The sequence below is a fragment of the Perognathus longimembris genome, chromosome 1, assembly GCF_023159225.1.
Source record: "Perognathus longimembris pacificus isolate PPM17 chromosome 1, ASM2315922v1, whole genome shotgun sequence".
NCBI classification, from domain to species: domain Eukaryota; kingdom Metazoa; phylum Chordata; class Mammalia; order Rodentia; family Heteromyidae; genus Perognathus; species Perognathus longimembris.
The window spans coordinates 15,110,345-15,128,653 of record NC_063161.1 but is presented as its reverse complement, the minus strand read 5'-3'; the positions used below and the strand labels follow the sequence as shown (position 1 = coordinate 15,128,653).

The 18,309-nt window shown below is 37.3% G+C and overlaps 1 protein-coding gene across 1 annotated transcript in view; it reads left to right on the top strand.

Moving 5' to 3' along the window:
- The window catches only part of Utp20 (UTP20 small subunit processome component), a 95,458-nt gene that overhangs the window by 44,100 nt on the left and 33,049 nt on the right, over positions 1–18,309 (top strand). Inside the window, exons 26-37 of the mRNA XM_048357365.1 lie at positions 942–1,108; positions 3,134–3,342; positions 7,945–8,088; positions 9,033–9,112; positions 10,864–11,090; positions 11,608–11,752; positions 13,115–13,202; positions 14,213–14,356; positions 14,546–14,596; positions 15,341–15,493; positions 17,148–17,303; positions 17,785–17,925. Coding sequence (XP_048213322.1) covers positions 942–1,108; positions 3,134–3,342; positions 7,945–8,088; positions 9,033–9,112; positions 10,864–11,090; positions 11,608–11,752; positions 13,115–13,202; positions 14,213–14,356; positions 14,546–14,596; positions 15,341–15,493; positions 17,148–17,303; positions 17,785–17,925 — 1,705 coding nt within the window. The remainder of the gene's footprint in view (positions 1–941; positions 1,109–3,133; positions 3,343–7,944; positions 8,089–9,032; positions 9,113–10,863; positions 11,091–11,607; positions 11,753–13,114; positions 13,203–14,212; positions 14,357–14,545; positions 14,597–15,340; positions 15,494–17,147; positions 17,304–17,784; positions 17,926–18,309) is intronic.

The following is an 18,309-nucleotide window of genomic DNA, read 5'->3' as shown; positions in this document are numbered from 1 at the left end:
AAATTTATATACCCAAAGGTTCTTTGGGGACCTCTTTATAGTGTAAAGGGGTCGTATGAGAAATATATGGGAAGATGCAAAAAAAGGATCAAGATTTCAAGGGTTTTATAGTAAGATCCTCCCTCAAAAGAAACAAAAAATAAACTCATCATGTTTTGTCACTCTTTGTGCATATATATTATTTCAGGTATCAGGAGGCAGAGTAGCCTCAACTGCATAGCAAAGGTTTTCACAAGGGAGAAAAATGACTATCTAAAATTTTAGTACTGTCGGAAAGTCTTGTTAAAAATATCATGTTAAAAAATAGATTCTTTTATTTAGAATTTTATCAGGAATAGATTTTGAATTTTACTAGACTGTTAAATCATATACTAAAATGACCTTTTTTTTTTTACTGTGAGTCATTTGTTTTAATATATTTCATTAACTATTCTTTGTTGCATTTCCTACAATGACTGGTATTTGGTTTCCTTGTAAATTCATCTGTAAAACTGTATGAGTGCCGTGGTTCCTAGTGTGTTGATCTACTCATGTGTATTTTGTTCCTTAGTTCTGTTTGCCTCGTTAGCATGCGGCTCTCTCTGACCAGCTGTCTAATTGAAATCTTTCTGATTTCCTTATTTTCTTTTAGTTTTATTCTTCCTTGTAACTTCTGTACTTTTGCTTTTAGTTTGATTATACTTCCCATTTGACTTGCCAATTTCATTGCTTCTTTTCTCATACACAAAGAAACATTTTCTGGCCATTGTTTACTATTTTCTTCTTCCTGCTTCCTTTTAGCCTTCCTTTTCTAAGTATGTGTTAAATATCTAATTTCTCTTGTTAGTTTTCCTTGTTTCATAATTGAGCTATGTAAGCCTGTTGAGTTGCAATAGATTTTAACAACTAGCTAGATTATATTTTTAGAATTACAGTATAACCAATGTTCTTTCGACTTTCAGAATTTTGTATGGAAGAATGAAGAATAAGACTGGCAGTAAAACACAGGGGAAATCTGCTTCAGGCACACGCATGGCCATTGTTCTGCGGTTCTTGGCTGGGACCCAACCTGAGGAGGTCCAGATATTCTTAGACCTGTTGTCTGAACCTGTGAAGCACTTCAAGAATGGTAGCTACCAACTTCTTTCCACACCATGCAGTACATTCTTAATGTCTGGGGCTGGATTCCCCATGCATCCCTGAGCATTGGAAGCCCTTTCAGTGTTACATTTTTCCTCCTACCCTCAGTGATGGTCTTTTGCTGAAATGTAGTTCATGTTAAATTTTAGATTACTTCATCTCACATTTGAATCTATGGATTATTAGCAATCTTGTGTCATAAACCCTTGATTAGGAACTGTATATTTTGTTGTTCCTGTACATGTAGGCCATTTGAAAAATGTTGAATATTAACTGTGTATGGTTTCTTCTAAGAGATTGAAATCTTGCTCTAAAATTAATCTGTGTTGCCATTTACTTATTCATCTATTGAGTTAGAATTTGTTGGTTATCTCCTATGTCCACATACTTTGGTGAACTGAAAACTTAAAAATGAGTATTTATCATCTCTATCTCAACCTCATGGTTGAGAAGTGGCTAAAGTAGTGTAATGAGGGACGATGCTCCGTGCCCTGTTCTCTGGTATGCAGGGTCAGCAAGCAATGTGCTTGATTCTTACAACAACCACAGGAGGTGTCTTTTCTTGATTGTCTCCGTTTTATAAATGAGGAAAAATGTTAATGGATGGTGGTAGAGTTGGAATTTGGACCCTGACTTTTTTGATGGCCCCCTAAAATCCTTGTTTCAGTTCCACAATTGCTTTTCCTAAGCCACATTTAGAATTTATATGTTGGGTAGTTTTGTGGTGTTTGTTTTGTATGCTATTTGATGAGCTGTTAAGTAAACTTTCATTCAGAATAGTTTCCTTGGATAGGAGGTTGCTTGTGAAGGCACCAGTTTTTACTATTGATAGCCCCATTGTAAAAGGGTAGATGTAAATGGTAGTGTCTATCGTAGGTGGACCATTTAGCATGGATCACTAAGTTTATAATCTCATTTCAGGTGGTTTATGTAAAGCTTAAACAATCTGAAACCAATATTGTGTTGACTGTTTATGAGGAACATTGTCTTATTTATTAACCAAGGACCACAAGAGAAATGGAACATTTGGTTCTTAGCCTTTAAGGAGCTTATAATATATAGCAAGGCAATTTTTATGCATCTGCTGGAGTGAGCATAGCTCAACGAAAGCTAAGCATAAGTAAAATATGTAACAGCTAGGTATAGTGGAACACACCAGTAATGCCAGCTACTTAGGATGGCAGAGACAGGAGGATTGCAGTTTGATTACGTCCTGAATAAAGTTTCAAAAACAAGCCAGACATTGTGGTACATTTTGTTAATCCTAGCTACTCTGAAGGGGAGGTAGAAGGGTCATAGTTCAGAGCCAGCCTAAGCAAAGTTAGTGTGAGACTATCTGAAAAACAAACTTATAGCAAAAGGATTAGGGATATGGCTCAGCTGTTAAGAGTATATGGATATAAGGCCCTGAGTTCAAGTCCCAATACTACATAATTGTATGAATGAATGAATGAATGAATAGCTCTCAGTAACTCAGATTCTCAGGAATAGTATTTTGAAAGAAAAAAATGAATGGATATTCAGCTGAGAGACTTATTTCTGTGATGTTTTTTATCCTCCTTTATTTAGTTTTCTCATCTGTAAAGAAAGACTATTAAAACCTTACTTAATTCATTGAATATTTACTAAGAATCAAAAAGAGCTAATATGACAAGTGTATTGTTGCCTATAAAACATTATAGCAATAGAAAATATATTATTGAGGGAAATTAAAGCCATAGTTATAAATACTTTTTTTTTTTTTTGTCAGTTGTGGAGCTTGACCTCAGGACTTGGACACTGTCCCTGAGCTTCTTTGTGTTCAAGGCTAGCATTCTACTACTTGAGTCACAGTGCCACTTCCACTTTTTGAGTGATTAATTGGAGATAAGAGTCTCACAGGGACTTTTCTGTCTGGGCTGTCTTCAAACTATGATCCTCGGACCTCAGCCTCTTGAGTAACTAGGATTATAGGTGGGAGCTATCAGCAACTGGCTATGAATACTTTCAAATTAAACTTTCCTTCTGTTACTAGGAGAGTGCCATTCTGCAGTTACTCAAGCCGTGGAAGATTTGGATTTGTCTAAAGTTCTTCCTTTGGGTCGTCAGCATGGCATCTTAAATAGTCTAGAAATAGTGTTGAAGAACATTAGTCATCTGATCAGTGCATACTTACCAAAGATTTTACAGATACTACTCTGTATGACCGCTACTGTATCACACATCCTTGACCAACGGGAAAAGGTAAGACCTTCACAGGAGATGCTCTCTCCCTTGCCCGAAAGTCTGCTTTACTTGGGAATTGGGTTTGGAGGCTGAGTTACTAGCATCTCTCTAAGTTAAATCTCTGTCTTGTGCAATCCTTTGAAAATGTGTCTGTTCCGGCTGGAAGGTTGAATGTTGAATGTCCTGAGAGATTGCTGCCAGATTCCTGCCAGATTGCTGGCAGAAATGGGCCCTGGACATGGAAATGGGCATAGTAAAATTGAACTTCCATAGTAAAATTAAACTATACCATTAGAAGCTATGCAGAAGAAGCTGGCTGTATGAGGCCTAAGGGATCCATGGCCCGCAAAGAAGCTGGAGACACATGGGTGGCCTTACAAACAACTGTTCCTTTATTGGTATAATAGTCAAAGGTTTCAAGTGGGAATTTGCTGCATTCATGATAGCAGCAGGGACTGAATATTTGTTTGAATCTCAGAACAACAACAAAGGACCACTAAAGATAGTACATGGAAATACCTTATGGCTTCATCACTCTCATAAAAATAATATTTCCTCATTGATTGTCTCTGTGATTGTTGCTTAATAAAGTAGTAAAAACATGCAAAAAAAAGAAAATGTCTTTACAAGAATTCTCTATATAATAGAAATCATCATTCTTGCAAATCTTTATATATGTCTAAAAATGCCAATTTATATATGACCAAAAAATACAAATTGCATCAAGTGTATATTTTCAAAGGATGTGAAATACTAGTAGTAGGCTAGATCTATCCAATTCTTACAAACCAAATTTAGTGGTGTTGGTGCTGTTGTTTCTTTGCCCTTAATTCCAAGAGCCTAGAGATAGATGTAGGCTCATTTCAGCTGTCATTTCTCCAGAATTAGAGAATGAAACAATCAGTGTTGCCATCATCCTTGTTTTTCTGAAACAGTTTCTTAAGCATAAATATGTAAGAGTTAATACTAGCCTACAATCAGGGCACTGTTTCTCATAGGTAAGCAACAAGACCAGACAAATCAGCTGGCTCTCTGCTAAAAGGTGCTGTTTTCTGAATTGTGTAACAGACAACAGGCTTGTGTTCTGTTGAAGTAGGTATGTAAACAGAAATGAATGCTCTCTTTAGAGTTTAGACTATACATGATGTCTTCATAGACTGAAGGCCTCTAGGAAAATGAGACTAGCCATAAAATTTATTCAGATTTTGGCAGTTGACTCTCAGTGAATGGCAAGTACAAATTTTAAACTGGCTACAATTCATTTGACCAATGAATATTCCCAGTAAATTGCCTCATGATAAGTGAAAATTGATGCCCAGAACTTTAGGCTGCTTTTGAGGGGGGTATAGATGGATATAAATCTGCTTTTCAGGGCTGGGAATATGGCCTAGTGGCAAGACTGCTTGCCTCGTATACATGAAGCCCTAGGTTTGATTCCTCAACACCACATATATATATAGAAAGGCCAGAAGTGGCGCTGTGGCTCAAGTGGCAGAGTGCTAGCCTTGAGCAAAAAGAAGCCAGGGATAGTGTTCAGGCCCTGAGTCCACGCCCCAGGACTGGCAAAAACAAAACAAACAAATCTGCTTTTCATGAAATAACTAACCACGAAGACTCACTGAGGTGGGAATATTCCAGTGTGTTCTCTTAAGAAGAGACAACGTGGAGGTTGCTAGAGTACAGTGAGCATACAGAGTTGCATAAGGTGAAATTCGAGAGTTAGAAAGTGGTTGAGAAAGTAGTTCAGTGGTAGAGCTCTTGCTGGGACGTACGTAACCTTGGATTCAATACCCCAGCACCACCAAAATAAGAGAAGGGGGGAAATGTAGAGATTGGTCGAAAAGTAGAACCTCATAGGTTACCCACAGGGTGTGCTTTTACTTCAAAGTGCGAGAAAGTACTTCACCTCCTAAAAAGTTGCTGAAACATTTGAAGGAGGAAAGTATCTAAAGACAGTTAGGTGTTTTTAATATGCCATTTGGTTGCTTTGTACTCTGAGAGACTACGAGTTGAAGCCAAAAAGAAGTCTTGGAGGGAAACAAACTTTCTCTGGATTATATGGGCGCTTACAGGCCAAAGAATCATGTGAGAGTTTCTTGATGCCTTATAGCCAGTAAACAGTACTGTCTAATAATAATGCTAAATTATGAAAGTTAAGGTTTTTTTAAGCCTGTATAAGTCCTTTGGAATTTTTATTAACTTGGAACAAGTTACTCAGTAATGTGCCTTGCTCCTGGGTCAACAATCAGTAACTCAGAGGATCATTTATACAATTTCACAGTTCATTAGTTAGTGAGGTGTTAAGCTTGTTCACAAATATGATCTTGCTGCTTCTTTTCCTTTCTTCCTTTTCTTTTTTTAAAAATAAATTCAAGGAATTTTTTTAAGTGTCATAATGAATGCACAGTAATTGTGCTTCAAGACAAGGTTCTACATCTGAGTGTTTGAAATCAGTTACACTTTTGCTTTTTTATGTTTTCCATATCCTTCAGGGTATTGGCTGTCATACTGATTTCTAGAAATTGAAATCTACAGTTCATTTTCAGATTCTCCCCAGTTTATTCAACAATTATGGAATAAACTAGGCAGTTAGAGAAATCAGTAGAACATGTAGGTCCTACCTGTTGTTATAGAGAAGAGTTGAGATGTATGACTTGAAGTCCTGTTTGCTAATGTTGGTTTATTATTTGCTCCAGTTGACACAATATTGTGTTTTGTTTTGTTTGCCGGTCCTGTGGCTCAAACTCTGGGCCTGGGCACTTTCCCCGAGCTCCTTTTTGCCCAAGGTTAGCCCTATAGCACTGGAGCCATGGCTCTACTTCTGGCTTTTTCTGTGATTAATTGGAGATAAGAGTCTCACAGACTTTCCTGCCCTGAACTGGCTTTGACTATGATCCTCAGATTTCAGCATCTTGTGTAGCTAGGATTACAGGAATAAGCCACCCTGTCTAATCCCTTGTTTTTCTGTGTGGTAATTTTTATCTCTTACCAAACATGATTGAAATGATAATGACAATACTACCAGTAGAATTGAATCAAATTAGCATGACTTGTAACTAAATCATGTATTTACCTCTCATTTCCTCTGCCTATAACTTGCATAATGAGACAATTATCTAAAAGCAGATAGTGTGTGAAATATTGATTCCTCAGGCTTGTACAACAAATTAAGGACATTGTGTTCATATTCACTTCAATTTAGAATGTGCTATTTTGTATTCAGATGCCTCTATTAACTAGAGTATCAGTTTCATGATAACATTCTATTAATTTTATTCATGATATCTTGGACATGGACTTGAAATTCAGTATATATGAGTAACAATTGCTACATAAGGTCATATATAAAAATAAGTTGTCATTTGTATATCCTGTGCTCCTCCAGCATATTTGTTTAATCAAGTGAGGAAATCAGTGAGAGGTTTAATCTTCCCATTTGTTTGGTTTTTACAACCTTCTGTGTTTGGGAAAGTTCTCTCTGAGGTCTTTATCCCCCCCCACCCGACCTAAACTTCTTCATTCTTTAATTTCTGAGGAAATTCTGCCTCTTCCATAGTTTTGACGTCCTTTCCAGACTTACAGAATTTTTCACCAGTTGAATTGTCTTTGCATTTTCTCTTTCAGTAAGATTTTAAGTTGAAGGTCAGGACTATGGCTGCAATGCCATTGGTGGAGACTCAATAAATCATTTCACTTTGAACCTGAACAAATTGGCTCTGTATCTATGGTTTTATATCTTATAAGGCAGAAGTTACCAAGAGAAGTAGCAGTATCTGTTATTTTTTAAATGACTATTGATTTTGTGATTCTAAAAAGACAAATCTTGTTTTTTTCAAAATCGCCTTTTTCTGTTAGAGTGTATTGTGTCCTCATGCTTTCCTTGGTCTCCCCATTCTCTCATTGCACAGAGTATCTACTTTATGCAAAGACCACAGGTTTTTAACTTGCCTCTAGACTCATTTTAAAAAGAATAAAATGATTAAAATTTTTAAAAGATAATAAACCTACATATGAAAATAATAGGAAAAATTACTTTGATTTGCATGAAGGCTTGATTTTTATTTTTCTTATTTGGAAGGCATTTCTTCCCCCCCCCCCCCAAAAAAAACTGTTGTGATAAGAATGCTCTATTTACAGGAAGAAGTTTTATTTTATTTTTTTAAATCTTTTTTTTAATTTGCCAGTCCTGGGCCTTGGACTCAGGGCCTGAGCACTGTCCCTGGCTTCTTTTTGTTCAAGGCTAGCACTCTGCCACTTGAGTCACAGTGCCACTTCTGGCCATTTTCTGTATATGTGGTGCTGGGGAATCGAACCCAGGGCTTCAAATATATGAGGCAAGCACTCTTGCCACTAGGCCATATCCCCAGCCCCAGGAAGAAGTTTTTATTTTCTTCTAAGAACAACTAGTATGATTTTACTTGTGCAGTTGATATGAATCGAAGCCAATAGATTTAATCACATGATTTCCAGTTAGATTCAACATCTGAGCCTGAGTTCCTCTCTGAGAGTGAGGGACAAGAGAGAGAGAGACTGACTGAGGGAAGGGGGAGTGTGTGTGTGTGTATGTGTGTATGTTATGTGTGTGTGCATTTTTAAAAATAGGAGATCTTTGTTTTGCAGATACAGCTGAGGTTTATTAACCCATTAAAAAATTTAAGACGTCTTGGAATCAAAATGATAACTGATATATTTTTGGATTGGGAGTCCTATCCATTCAAAACAGAAGAAATTGATGCTGTGTTTCACGGTGCAGTTTGGCCCCAGGTAAACCTTGATTTCTATGTTCTACCTGGACACCTCTCTCTCTCTCTCTCTCTCTCTCTCTCTCTCTCTCTCTCTCTCTCTCTCTCTCTCTCTCTTTTCTTCTTCTTCATTTTTTTTTTCTTTGCCTGGGGTTTGAATTCAGGGCCTGGGCACTGTCCCTGAGCTTCTTTTGCTCACGGCTAGTTCTCCCACTTGAGCTACAACACCACTTCTGACATTTTCTGTTTATGGGGTACTGAGGAATTGAACCCAGGACTTCATGCATGCTAGGCAAGCACTCGTCCACTAAGCCACATTCCCAGACACCCTTCACTTCTTATCACTCATTCAACAGTCTATTATAACACTAAGACATGGGTGCTCAGTCCTTTCCCTTACATTAGCCTTTCTGTATGTCTACAAGTTTCTAGAACACATTTGATTTACTCTATCACTACAAGATCAAGAGTTGCTTTCTTACTTATCTTGTCGTATATACTCCAGGATGATTTGAATGTGCTTGTGTTTTGTAAACAAATGTGACATAACTGTCACAGCATGTGGGAAAAGATATGCAAGATTTTGTTATGTATTTCCTTGTCGGATTTCTGTGATTGTAAGCAGTTGATAACTGGTTTAGTTATAGCTAAGAAGGCTACAGGACAGGCTTGATTTTATGAAAGATTTCTAGCTACATGAATTTCCAGTCTTTTCTGAACATTTGAAAGTTAAAATACTTGCTTCCTTTCAAGAACCTAAAACTTCTCTTTCCTATCTTGGCCATTTTCTGTGGTAATGTTATTTTGCATCCCTCTGTCTTTTCCTCAGCCTGTCCTTTATGGGCACATCCCTTGGTTCCTTTGTTCTCTGTTGTGGTGCTTATTCTACTTGTTGATTGTATTTGCTTCCTTTTCCTGGAATTGTGTATATATTTTTATTTTATGTTGTTTTCATGTGTCTGCTAGATCTGCAGGCTTGGATCTGAGAGTCAATATTCACCTACTCCTCTGCTGAAATTAATTAGTATCTGGAGCAGAAATTCAAGGTATAACCTTTATTCCTACCTCTAAATGGTACAGTAGTAAAGCTTTTGATTTTATGGAAAAATTGAAAAACAATGTGTAATTTGGTCCAGGAAAAACATTTTAGGTGTATGTGCATTCATAGTAAATAAAAAATAAATTAGAAATATATAGGATATGTGATCCTTTTTTTCTTCAAAACTATAAATCGTACAGATTTGTTGAGTACTCTGTGATATTGAATGCATGCCTACATAAATTTAATAATATTCAAATCAGGGTTAATTAGATGAACCAAGGAAACAAAAACTCACCAACTAGCATGATAATATAATTTATTACCTTGAAGGTAAAAGGAGATGCTTTAAATAGCGAAGCCTGAGAAAACAAGTTAGGACTGTCCCTGGATCCTCTTAGCTCTACTGGTTCTAATCACCATGACTCCTCTGTGGCTCAGGCTGTGTCCTCGGCACTGTCTACTACCATACAGCCCTGTCATCATATCCTGACATAGCTGGACCCTTACTCTTCAGACTGATCAAACTCCTGGAGGAAAGACACCATTTCTTATTTATCACTATGTGTTCCCCTACAGAGGGTTATGCCTCTTAATCCCCATGTAGTTAGTATTCATTGCATGTTGAGTGGTTGCAATTCCTGATGTTTTGCCATTTGTGAGATAAAAATAATAAGACCTTATTAACAGTAGACATGGTAATATGTGAGGTATTTCACTTGGAATTTGATTGTACTAAACTAAGCCGAGGTTTTTGTTGTTGTTTTGGGGTCTTTTCTGGTATTTTTGTTTGTTGGTCATGGGGCTTGAACTCAAAGAGTCTGGGTGCTGTCCCTGATCTCTTTTGGTTAAGGTTAGCTAGCGCTCTGTGACTTCGAGTCACAGCTCCACTTAAGACTTTTGAGTGGTTAATTGGAGGTGAGTCTCACAGGGACTTTTCTGTCCTGACTTGGGCTTCGTACCGCAATCCTCCGATCTCAACCTCCTGAGTAGCTAGGATTAGAGGCATGAGCCACCAGCGCCTAGCTTAAGCCCAGTATTTATTGGACAGAAAGATAGATGATTATAACCTCTTAGAATTTTTTTTCTTCTAATGTGCTAGTGTGAACTATGTTAAAGAATTAATTGGCCATGTTAATGAATTGATGAAGTCGAAGTATCTGAAAGGTTTTTTCTGTTTGTTTATTTGGGTTATTGGTCAGTCATGGGGCTTGAACTCAGAGCATTGGCACTGTCCTTGAGTTTTGTCGCTCAAGGCTAGCACTCTACCACCACTTTGAGCCATGGCTCCACTTGTGGTTTTCTGGTGGTTGATCAGAGATAAGAATCTCACCAACTTTCCTGTCTTGGCCAGCTTTGAACCATGATTCTCAGATCTTGGTGTTTGAGTTGTTAGGATTACAGGTGTGAGCCTCTAGCACCTGGCTAAATGTCTTTTTTTTTTTTTTTTTTTTACTTCATACTTAATAGGCAGGCACTACACAACTCTGCCCTTTTGCTTTTATTTTTGAGATAGTCTTGCTAACTTTGTTCAGACATGCCTTGTGCTTAAAATCTTCTTGCCCCTACCCCCCCCCCCCCAGTAGCTGGGATTATAGGCATTCACTACTATATACCACCATACCTGGCTTAATTAATATAGTCAGTGCTTATACTCACATATATGTTTTTTCAACTCACTATAAAAATTCTTATGAAACACGTTTTTACACATAAACATACTGAAGAGAAAAAGTGATTATTACCATTTTTTTTCAGGTATTTCCCTTTTCTGGCTAAACAGAAACCTGGACACCCTGAATGTGATATCCTGACCAATGTGTTTGCAACTCTCTCAGCAAAGAACCTCTCTGATGCCACAGCCAGAATTGTGATGGACATAGTTGATGACCTTCTTAACCTTCCAGATTTTGAGCCCACAGAAACAGTGTCATGCTTGCTGGTCACTGGATGTGTTTATGCTGACGTCACAGAGGATACAGGTGGAGTGTGTCCTGTGCAGAGCAAATGGTTCTTAGACCTCAGGGACAGCTGTTCTTTCCCAGCACAGAAAAAGTCAATAGAATTTGACTTGCTTAAGAAAGCTCTTCACACGTTGCACCCAGTTTCTTCTGTCAGGCAGTTAATACTCACTAATATAAACTAAGTTTTCTTTGGATATAAAGGAATGCAGATTATTTTCTGTCCAGAAAGTCTCAACTATCCTTCAGGAAATTATCAAGTGATTTCTCCGATTATACCTTTGGGTTCTTTGTACCATCTTATCTAAACAAGTCCCTCACTATTACCAAAATGGTTTAAATAAAGCCTGTCTTAATTTACTTTTAGATATAGATCAGTCTGTTGTGTAACCTTTTTATTAAGAAAAAGCTATTTAATGTTTCTGGTTGAAATTTAAATGCTTGTTAGTAGTTGAGTGTTTTCTGTAGGTATCATCAAGATACTATATAATGATTCATTAAAAGAGATTATTAAAATCAAAACAATGACTATATGTTCCAGAGCCTATCACTGTAGGAGGAAGATTAATTCTACCTCATGTGCCTGCAATTCTTCAGTATCTCAGCAAAACCACTATAAGTGCAGAAAAGGTGAAGAAGAAAAAGAACAGGGCCCAAGTTAGTAAGGAACTTGGCATTCTCTCAAAGTAAGTGACATATTGATAATTAAAAGTAATATTACCATATGTGCTTTTAACTTTGAAGGAACTTTATCTTGGTTTTCAGTTGTTTAGCTTTTGGACAAGTTAAAATAAATTTCAGTAGTATGTGTTGATTCAGTCTCTAGTACTATCAAAGGTGGGTAGAGGGGGAAATGTCCCAAAGTCTGGGAATATAGTAGCTCAGTGGTACAACATGTGCTTAGCCTGTACAAAGCTTTAGGTTCAATCACCATCATCAAAAAAGTAAGATCTCAGTGTTTTAAATGTTTTGTCTTTTTAAGTTGATGGTAATTGTTTCTTTGCTGGTATAATTGCCAGAAACTTTTTATGACATCTGCATTTATTTATTTATCTTAAAGACAACAGACTTCAAAGACCTAATTAGAGTTGATAGGTTTGTTTATTTGGCCTTTGTATATTTTAATTAAAGCTTTGAGTTTTGTGAGATCATATCCTTTTGTTTTTGTCTTTTAGTTTAATTGATAAAAATAATTAACTTGAAAGGACAGATTATTTTGTTTGTTTTTTAAGAGTCAAGAAGATCTTGGAAGGCTTCTTAAGGAGTCTGCTTGGCAGTAGAACTAGCAACATATATAATTGAGTTTTGTAAGGGCAAGGCTAGAAAACCCCAGTGAATAAGTGTTTCTATCTCAAATTTTAATTTGGCATGTCCTGGGCTTAATTGTTAAAATTTATTTTTTTATGTTACTTTCAAGTACATCCAAGGAAAGCTACATTATAATCTTCTGGAAAATTCTTTGCAATGTTGTATTTATATTGTTGCATTTTTAAATTATGCACAATTGTAAATCATGCTAAATACTTTCACTAAATTTCTTCTCCTACAGTGCAGTAGTGAAAAGGCGATAATGTTGTATCTTTATAAAAATAAGAGATCACAAATTCCCAGAGTATAGCAATGTTAAAAACATCTACTATTAATAGCTATAAGTTTGAGACTGGAAAGAATGAGAGAGGGCCCTGCCCACATACTTGAAAACCACCTCTGTATTGCAATCATAAAACTGTGTTGTTTTTACAATCACCAATGTTTTTCTAAAAATGTTTATTTTATTTTATTTTTTTTTGGCTAGTCCTGGGGCTTGGACTCAGGGCCTGAGCACTGTTCCTGGCTTCTTTTTGCTCAAGGCTAGCACTCTGCCACTTGAGTCACAGCGCCACTTCTGGCCATTTTCTATATATGTGGCGCTGGGGAATTGAACCCAGGGAGGGCCTCATGTATACGAGGCAAGCACTCTTGCCACTAGGCCATATCCCCAGCCCCAAAACGTTTAATTTCTTAGAAAGACACCCTTAATTTGTGCATCTTCTTATTTGTTTCTATAGGATCAGCAAGTTTATGAAAGACAAAGAACAGAGTTCTCTGCTCATTACACTTCTCCTCCCATTCCTCCACCGTGGCAATATTGCTCAGGTACAGACTCAAAAGCTATTTACTTGGTCATTGTAGAGGTACTTTATCACTAGTTTCATTCATCAGGAAAAGTTTTATTGGTGAATTTTCTGGTACATTTGTCCCAAAAGAACTTGAGACTGCACAAAAATAAAGAGATGGAGCCAGATGGAAAAAATTGGGACAGAAATAGAATGAAATTAGGCAAGAAAGTTGAGGCATCGTCTTCTAGGAGAACAATTCACATATTAGTCTCTTCATCTTCCTTTGTTTAGGTTCCCATTCATTCCAGAATTTGTTTTTGTGTCTCTAACTCTGAATGATAGTAAATGAACCCCAAGAAATACGTTATATACTTACAACCGTGGATCACAGTTCAAAATTGAGAGAAAATCTGATTAAGTCAGTCATAGCTAAGAGTCCTTGATAGGATTTTCAGTCCCAGTTAAAAGTCTTGCAGTGACTCAACATAGTCATTACTGAGCATCTTTCAAACAGAGTGACTCCGTTTTTAGGACCACAAGTCTGTGGATAACCAGAGGGGTCTATTTTTCATTAGCTCTTGCAGGAGGCTGAGATTGAGGATCATGGTTCAAAGCCAGCCCAGGCTTTGAGAATCCTAATAAATTGAGAGTCTTAATAAATTATTCTAGTTTGTTGGTTCGTTGCCAGTCCTGGGCTTTGGACTCAGGGCCTGAGCACTGTCCCTGGCTTCTTTTTGCTCAAGGCTAGCACTCTGCCACTTGAGCCACAGCGCCACTTCTGGCTGTTTTCTATATATGTGGTGCTGGGGAATCGAACCCAGGGCTTCATGTATTCAAGGCAAACACTCTTGCCACTAGGCCATATTCCCAGCCCCTATTGTGGTTTTCATCTTTAGTTAAAATCTAAAAACTTTTCAAATACTATGAAATAACTCTTCACATTGCTATGTTTACTTCTTACCTTTAATTATTCCCAATGGTATAAAATGTAATAACTGAGCAGTTTTGTAAAGTACTGAAGTGTAATTTCTTATCACTGTTTTTCAGGATACAGAGGTTGATATTCTGGTGACAGTGCAAAACCTGTTACAGCACTGTCGGGACCCTACAAGCTTCCTCAAGCCTTTGGCCAAACTCTTTTCAGTTATTAAAAACAAATCGTCAAGGCAGTTGCTCTGTACAGTTTTCCAGGTATGGAATGTATATTATCACCTCAGATCACTCTTTCTTTAAGAAATAATTATGATACCTAAAGCATCAGAGTAGTCTTCTTTGTACCAATATGATTTTCTGTGAACTTCAGTGAGTATAGGGAACTGATGGGAAGAGATCAGAGAGGAGAAGGTCTTAACTCACTGATACGCTGTTCTTTCTTTTTAGAGTCTTTCAGATTTTGAAAGTGGACTAGAATATATTACAGATATTATCCAGGTAAGAAAGAAACTTTTATTTCTTTTGGCTTTAAAATATATTAGTTTGGGGCTGGGAATATGGCCTAGTGGTAGGTAGAGTGCTTACCTCACATACATGAAGCCATGGGTTCAGTTCCACAGTACCACATATATAGAAAAGGCCAGGAGTGGCACTTGGCTCAAGTGGCAGGGTGCTAGCCTTGAACAAAAAAAAAAAAGCAGGGACAGTGCCCAGGCCCCGAGTTCAAGCCCCACGACTGGCACCAAAAAAGTGTGTGTGTGTGTGTGTGTGTGTGTGTGTGTGTGTGTGTGTGTGTGTGTTCGATTCCTCAGTGCCATATACACAGAAAAGCCAGAAGTGGGCTCTGTGGCTTAAGTGATAGAGTGCTCCAGCCTTGAGCTGAAAAGCTCAGGGACAGTGCCCAGGCCCAGAGTTCAAGCCCCATTTATAAGCAAAAATAAATAGCAGTTTGGGGCTGGGAATGTGGCTTAGTGGTAGAGTATTTGCCTAGCCTGCTTCGTGAAGCCCTGCATTTGACTCCTTAGTACCACATAAATAGAAAAGGCCAGAAGTGACACTGTGGCTCAAGTGGTAGAGTGCTAGCCTTGAGAAAAAGAAGCTCAGGGACAGTGCCCAGGCCCTGAGTTCAAGCCCCAAGACTAGCACCAAAAAAAAGTAAGTGTGTGTTTGTGTGTGTGTGTTAGTTTTTTTATGCTCTGGATCTGTACTTCATTTATGTGATTTCAATGTCATTACTTACAGCTTAATGCCTTTGACCAAAGACACCTTGATGATATCAACTTTGATGTTCGCTTCTCAGCATTCCAAAAAATTACCTCTTATATTAAGGAAATGCAAGCCGTGGATTTTAACTATCTAATTCCAGTTATGCATAATTGTTTCTATAATATGGAGGTAGGTTTTAATGGCAAGTTTTAAAAAAAATTTTGTTTGCTTTGATAATACAACTACCTAATTTAATTACGTAATTTTTAAAAATTTGAGCGGGGGGAACATATGTTTTTAGGATAGAATGTCTTTTAGATTTAAGAGGTTTTTGTCTAGTAAAGAGCTTTTTTTAATACTCATTGTTTGAAAGACAGATATTTCAATAAATAAATGTGGCACACATCTGTAATTCTAGATAGTAGGAGGTGGAAGCAGGAGAGTCACAAATTTGAGGCCAGCCTGGACTACATAGCAAGTCTCAGCAAACATAAAGAAGGGAAAGGCAATTTAAAAAAAAAAATAGATATTAGGGTAGAGAAATCAGGTAGAAAGGAAAATAATGTTTACTATAAGTTTGAGGGAAATGGTACGGTGGCTTATGGTTAGGCTTGGTGGAATTTGGGGAGGCAAAAGGGCTTAGGAAAATTTGAAAATGCAGAACCTTCTTATTCTAAGCACCACTCAGTTTTATATTTCAAAAGAATAAAATTTTACAATATGTCTCTATTAATTCTTAAAACTTGAACATTTATTTACTTTGATTGACTATATTAAGTACCGAGTTGCTCAGTTTAATTAAATGCAACAATGAGAAAAATAAGCCTATAGTTATTGTTCACCATGTAGTGGCATCAGTCATATTTGTGGCATTCTAATTTTATTTAATATTAAGAATTATACAGTAGCCAGGCACTAGTGGTTTATGCCTGTAATCCTATCTACTCAGAAGGCTGAGATCTGAGGATTACCATTCAAAAGCCAGCCTGCGCAGGAAAAAAAAATACATGAAACTGTTTTGTCCAATTAACCACTAGAAAATGGGAAGTGGTGCTGTGGCTCAAAGTTGTAGAGTGCTAGCCTTGTGCAAAAGAGCTCAGGCATAGAGCCCAGGCCATGAGTTCAAGCCCCATGATCAACAACAACAAAATTCCCATTTACAACTCATATTCATGTTATTATTAAATTTTAACACAGGGAATTCTAAGCCACTGCCTGGTGAGCAAGTTGGAAAGTATGTTCTCTATACTATCTGTCCCTCAAAATGAGAACCAAAGCACTCACCAGCTCTGTCATTCCCATTGTGACGTGTGCTGAAAACTAACTTTAGTGAACCTCTCATTCTGCTTATTTTGTGGAGTAAGGGTCATTAAAAGAATGCATTGGGGCTGGGGATATGGCCTAGTGGCAAGAGTGCTTGCCTCCTATATATGAGGCCCTGGGTTCAATTCCCCAGCACCACATATACAGAAAACGGCCAGAAGTGGCGCTGTGGCTCAAGTGGCAGAGTGCTAGCCTTGAGCAAAAAGAAGCCAGGGACAGTGCTCAGGCCCTGAGTCCAAGCCCCAGGACTGGCCAAAAAAAAAAAAAAAAAAAAAGAATGCATTGAAGTACTTTGTGAAATTAAGCGATAGTGCTCTATAAGCATGATATGCATGATATTTCAAAATCACTCCTTTTCTCCCATCCTTGCATCTGATTTTTGTAAGGCATGTAGTATTCATGGGCCGTTTCTAATAGGGATTTTTCACAGAGCTCTTACAAAAGTTTACTTTCTTGGGAAAGATTCTATATTTTATGTAATTATTACACAGAATATCTTGATTCTGTTTCTTATTTTCAGTTAGGAGATATGTCTTTAAGTGATAATGCCAGCATATGCTTGATGAGTATCATCAAAAAACTAGCTGCCTTGAATGTCACAGAGAAAGAATACAGAGAAATCATTCACCGAGCCCTCCTGGAGAAACTGAGGAAAGGGCTGAAGAGCCAGACAGAGGTATTACAGCTTTTGTCTTCTGTGGTTTGTTTTGTTTTTTTTTCCATTCTGCTATTTGTATGCAGACCAACAAGGTTTAATGTATTGAACTAAAATATTTGATTGTATCTTCACACCTGTAATCCTAGTTATTCAGGAGGCTGAGATTTAAGGATCTTAAGTAAAGCCAGCCCAGGCAGGAAAGTCTGTGAGACTCTTACCTCCAATTAACCACCAAAAAACCAAAAGTGGAGCTGTGGCTCAAGTGATAATCTTAAGCAGAGAAGCTCAGGGACTGCCACTCTGCCTTGAGTTCAAGTCCCAGTAAAATCAATAAATAAGTAAATTAATCAAGTAATTAAAATACTGTATTGTGCAAATGGTCATCAGTGTGAAAGAGAATATCCACTTTTGATTTTATGTAGCTGTTTTTTATAATGAAAATGTTAATTTGTAATGGCTTTTGTTAAACACTTTTTTTTTCTCAACTTGACATTTGCAGAGTATTCAGCAGGATTATACCATGATACTTTCCTGTTTAATTCAAACTTTCCCAAATCAGCTGGAGTTTAAAGACTTGGTACAACTTACTGACTGTCACGATCCAGAAATGGACTTCTTTGAGAACATGAAGCATATTCAGGTAGAAGACAGTTCTGCTTTTTCTCACCTTCAAAACAAGCATTTCAAGCAATTATGCCCCATTTATAAATATGTACTTTCTTAAAAGGCTTAATCTCATTCTTGATCCCACTGATCATCAGCCAAATTTAAATATATGATGATTGTCTCCTACAATCTGCTTCTTTGGTTACATCACAGGCCACAAATGAAAATAGTGTCACTTTTCCCTTTTCCAAAAAGCTTAGATGGTTTGGAATTCTCCATTAAACAAACAGTATGAATTGTGTTTCTGGAAATAAATGAAGGCAGAATTGTTTATTCCTATAACACGTGGCCTGTGTTCCACTCCTTTAAACTTTTCATGGATGAAGAACATGTTGGGGAACTGGCTGTGGGTAAGACC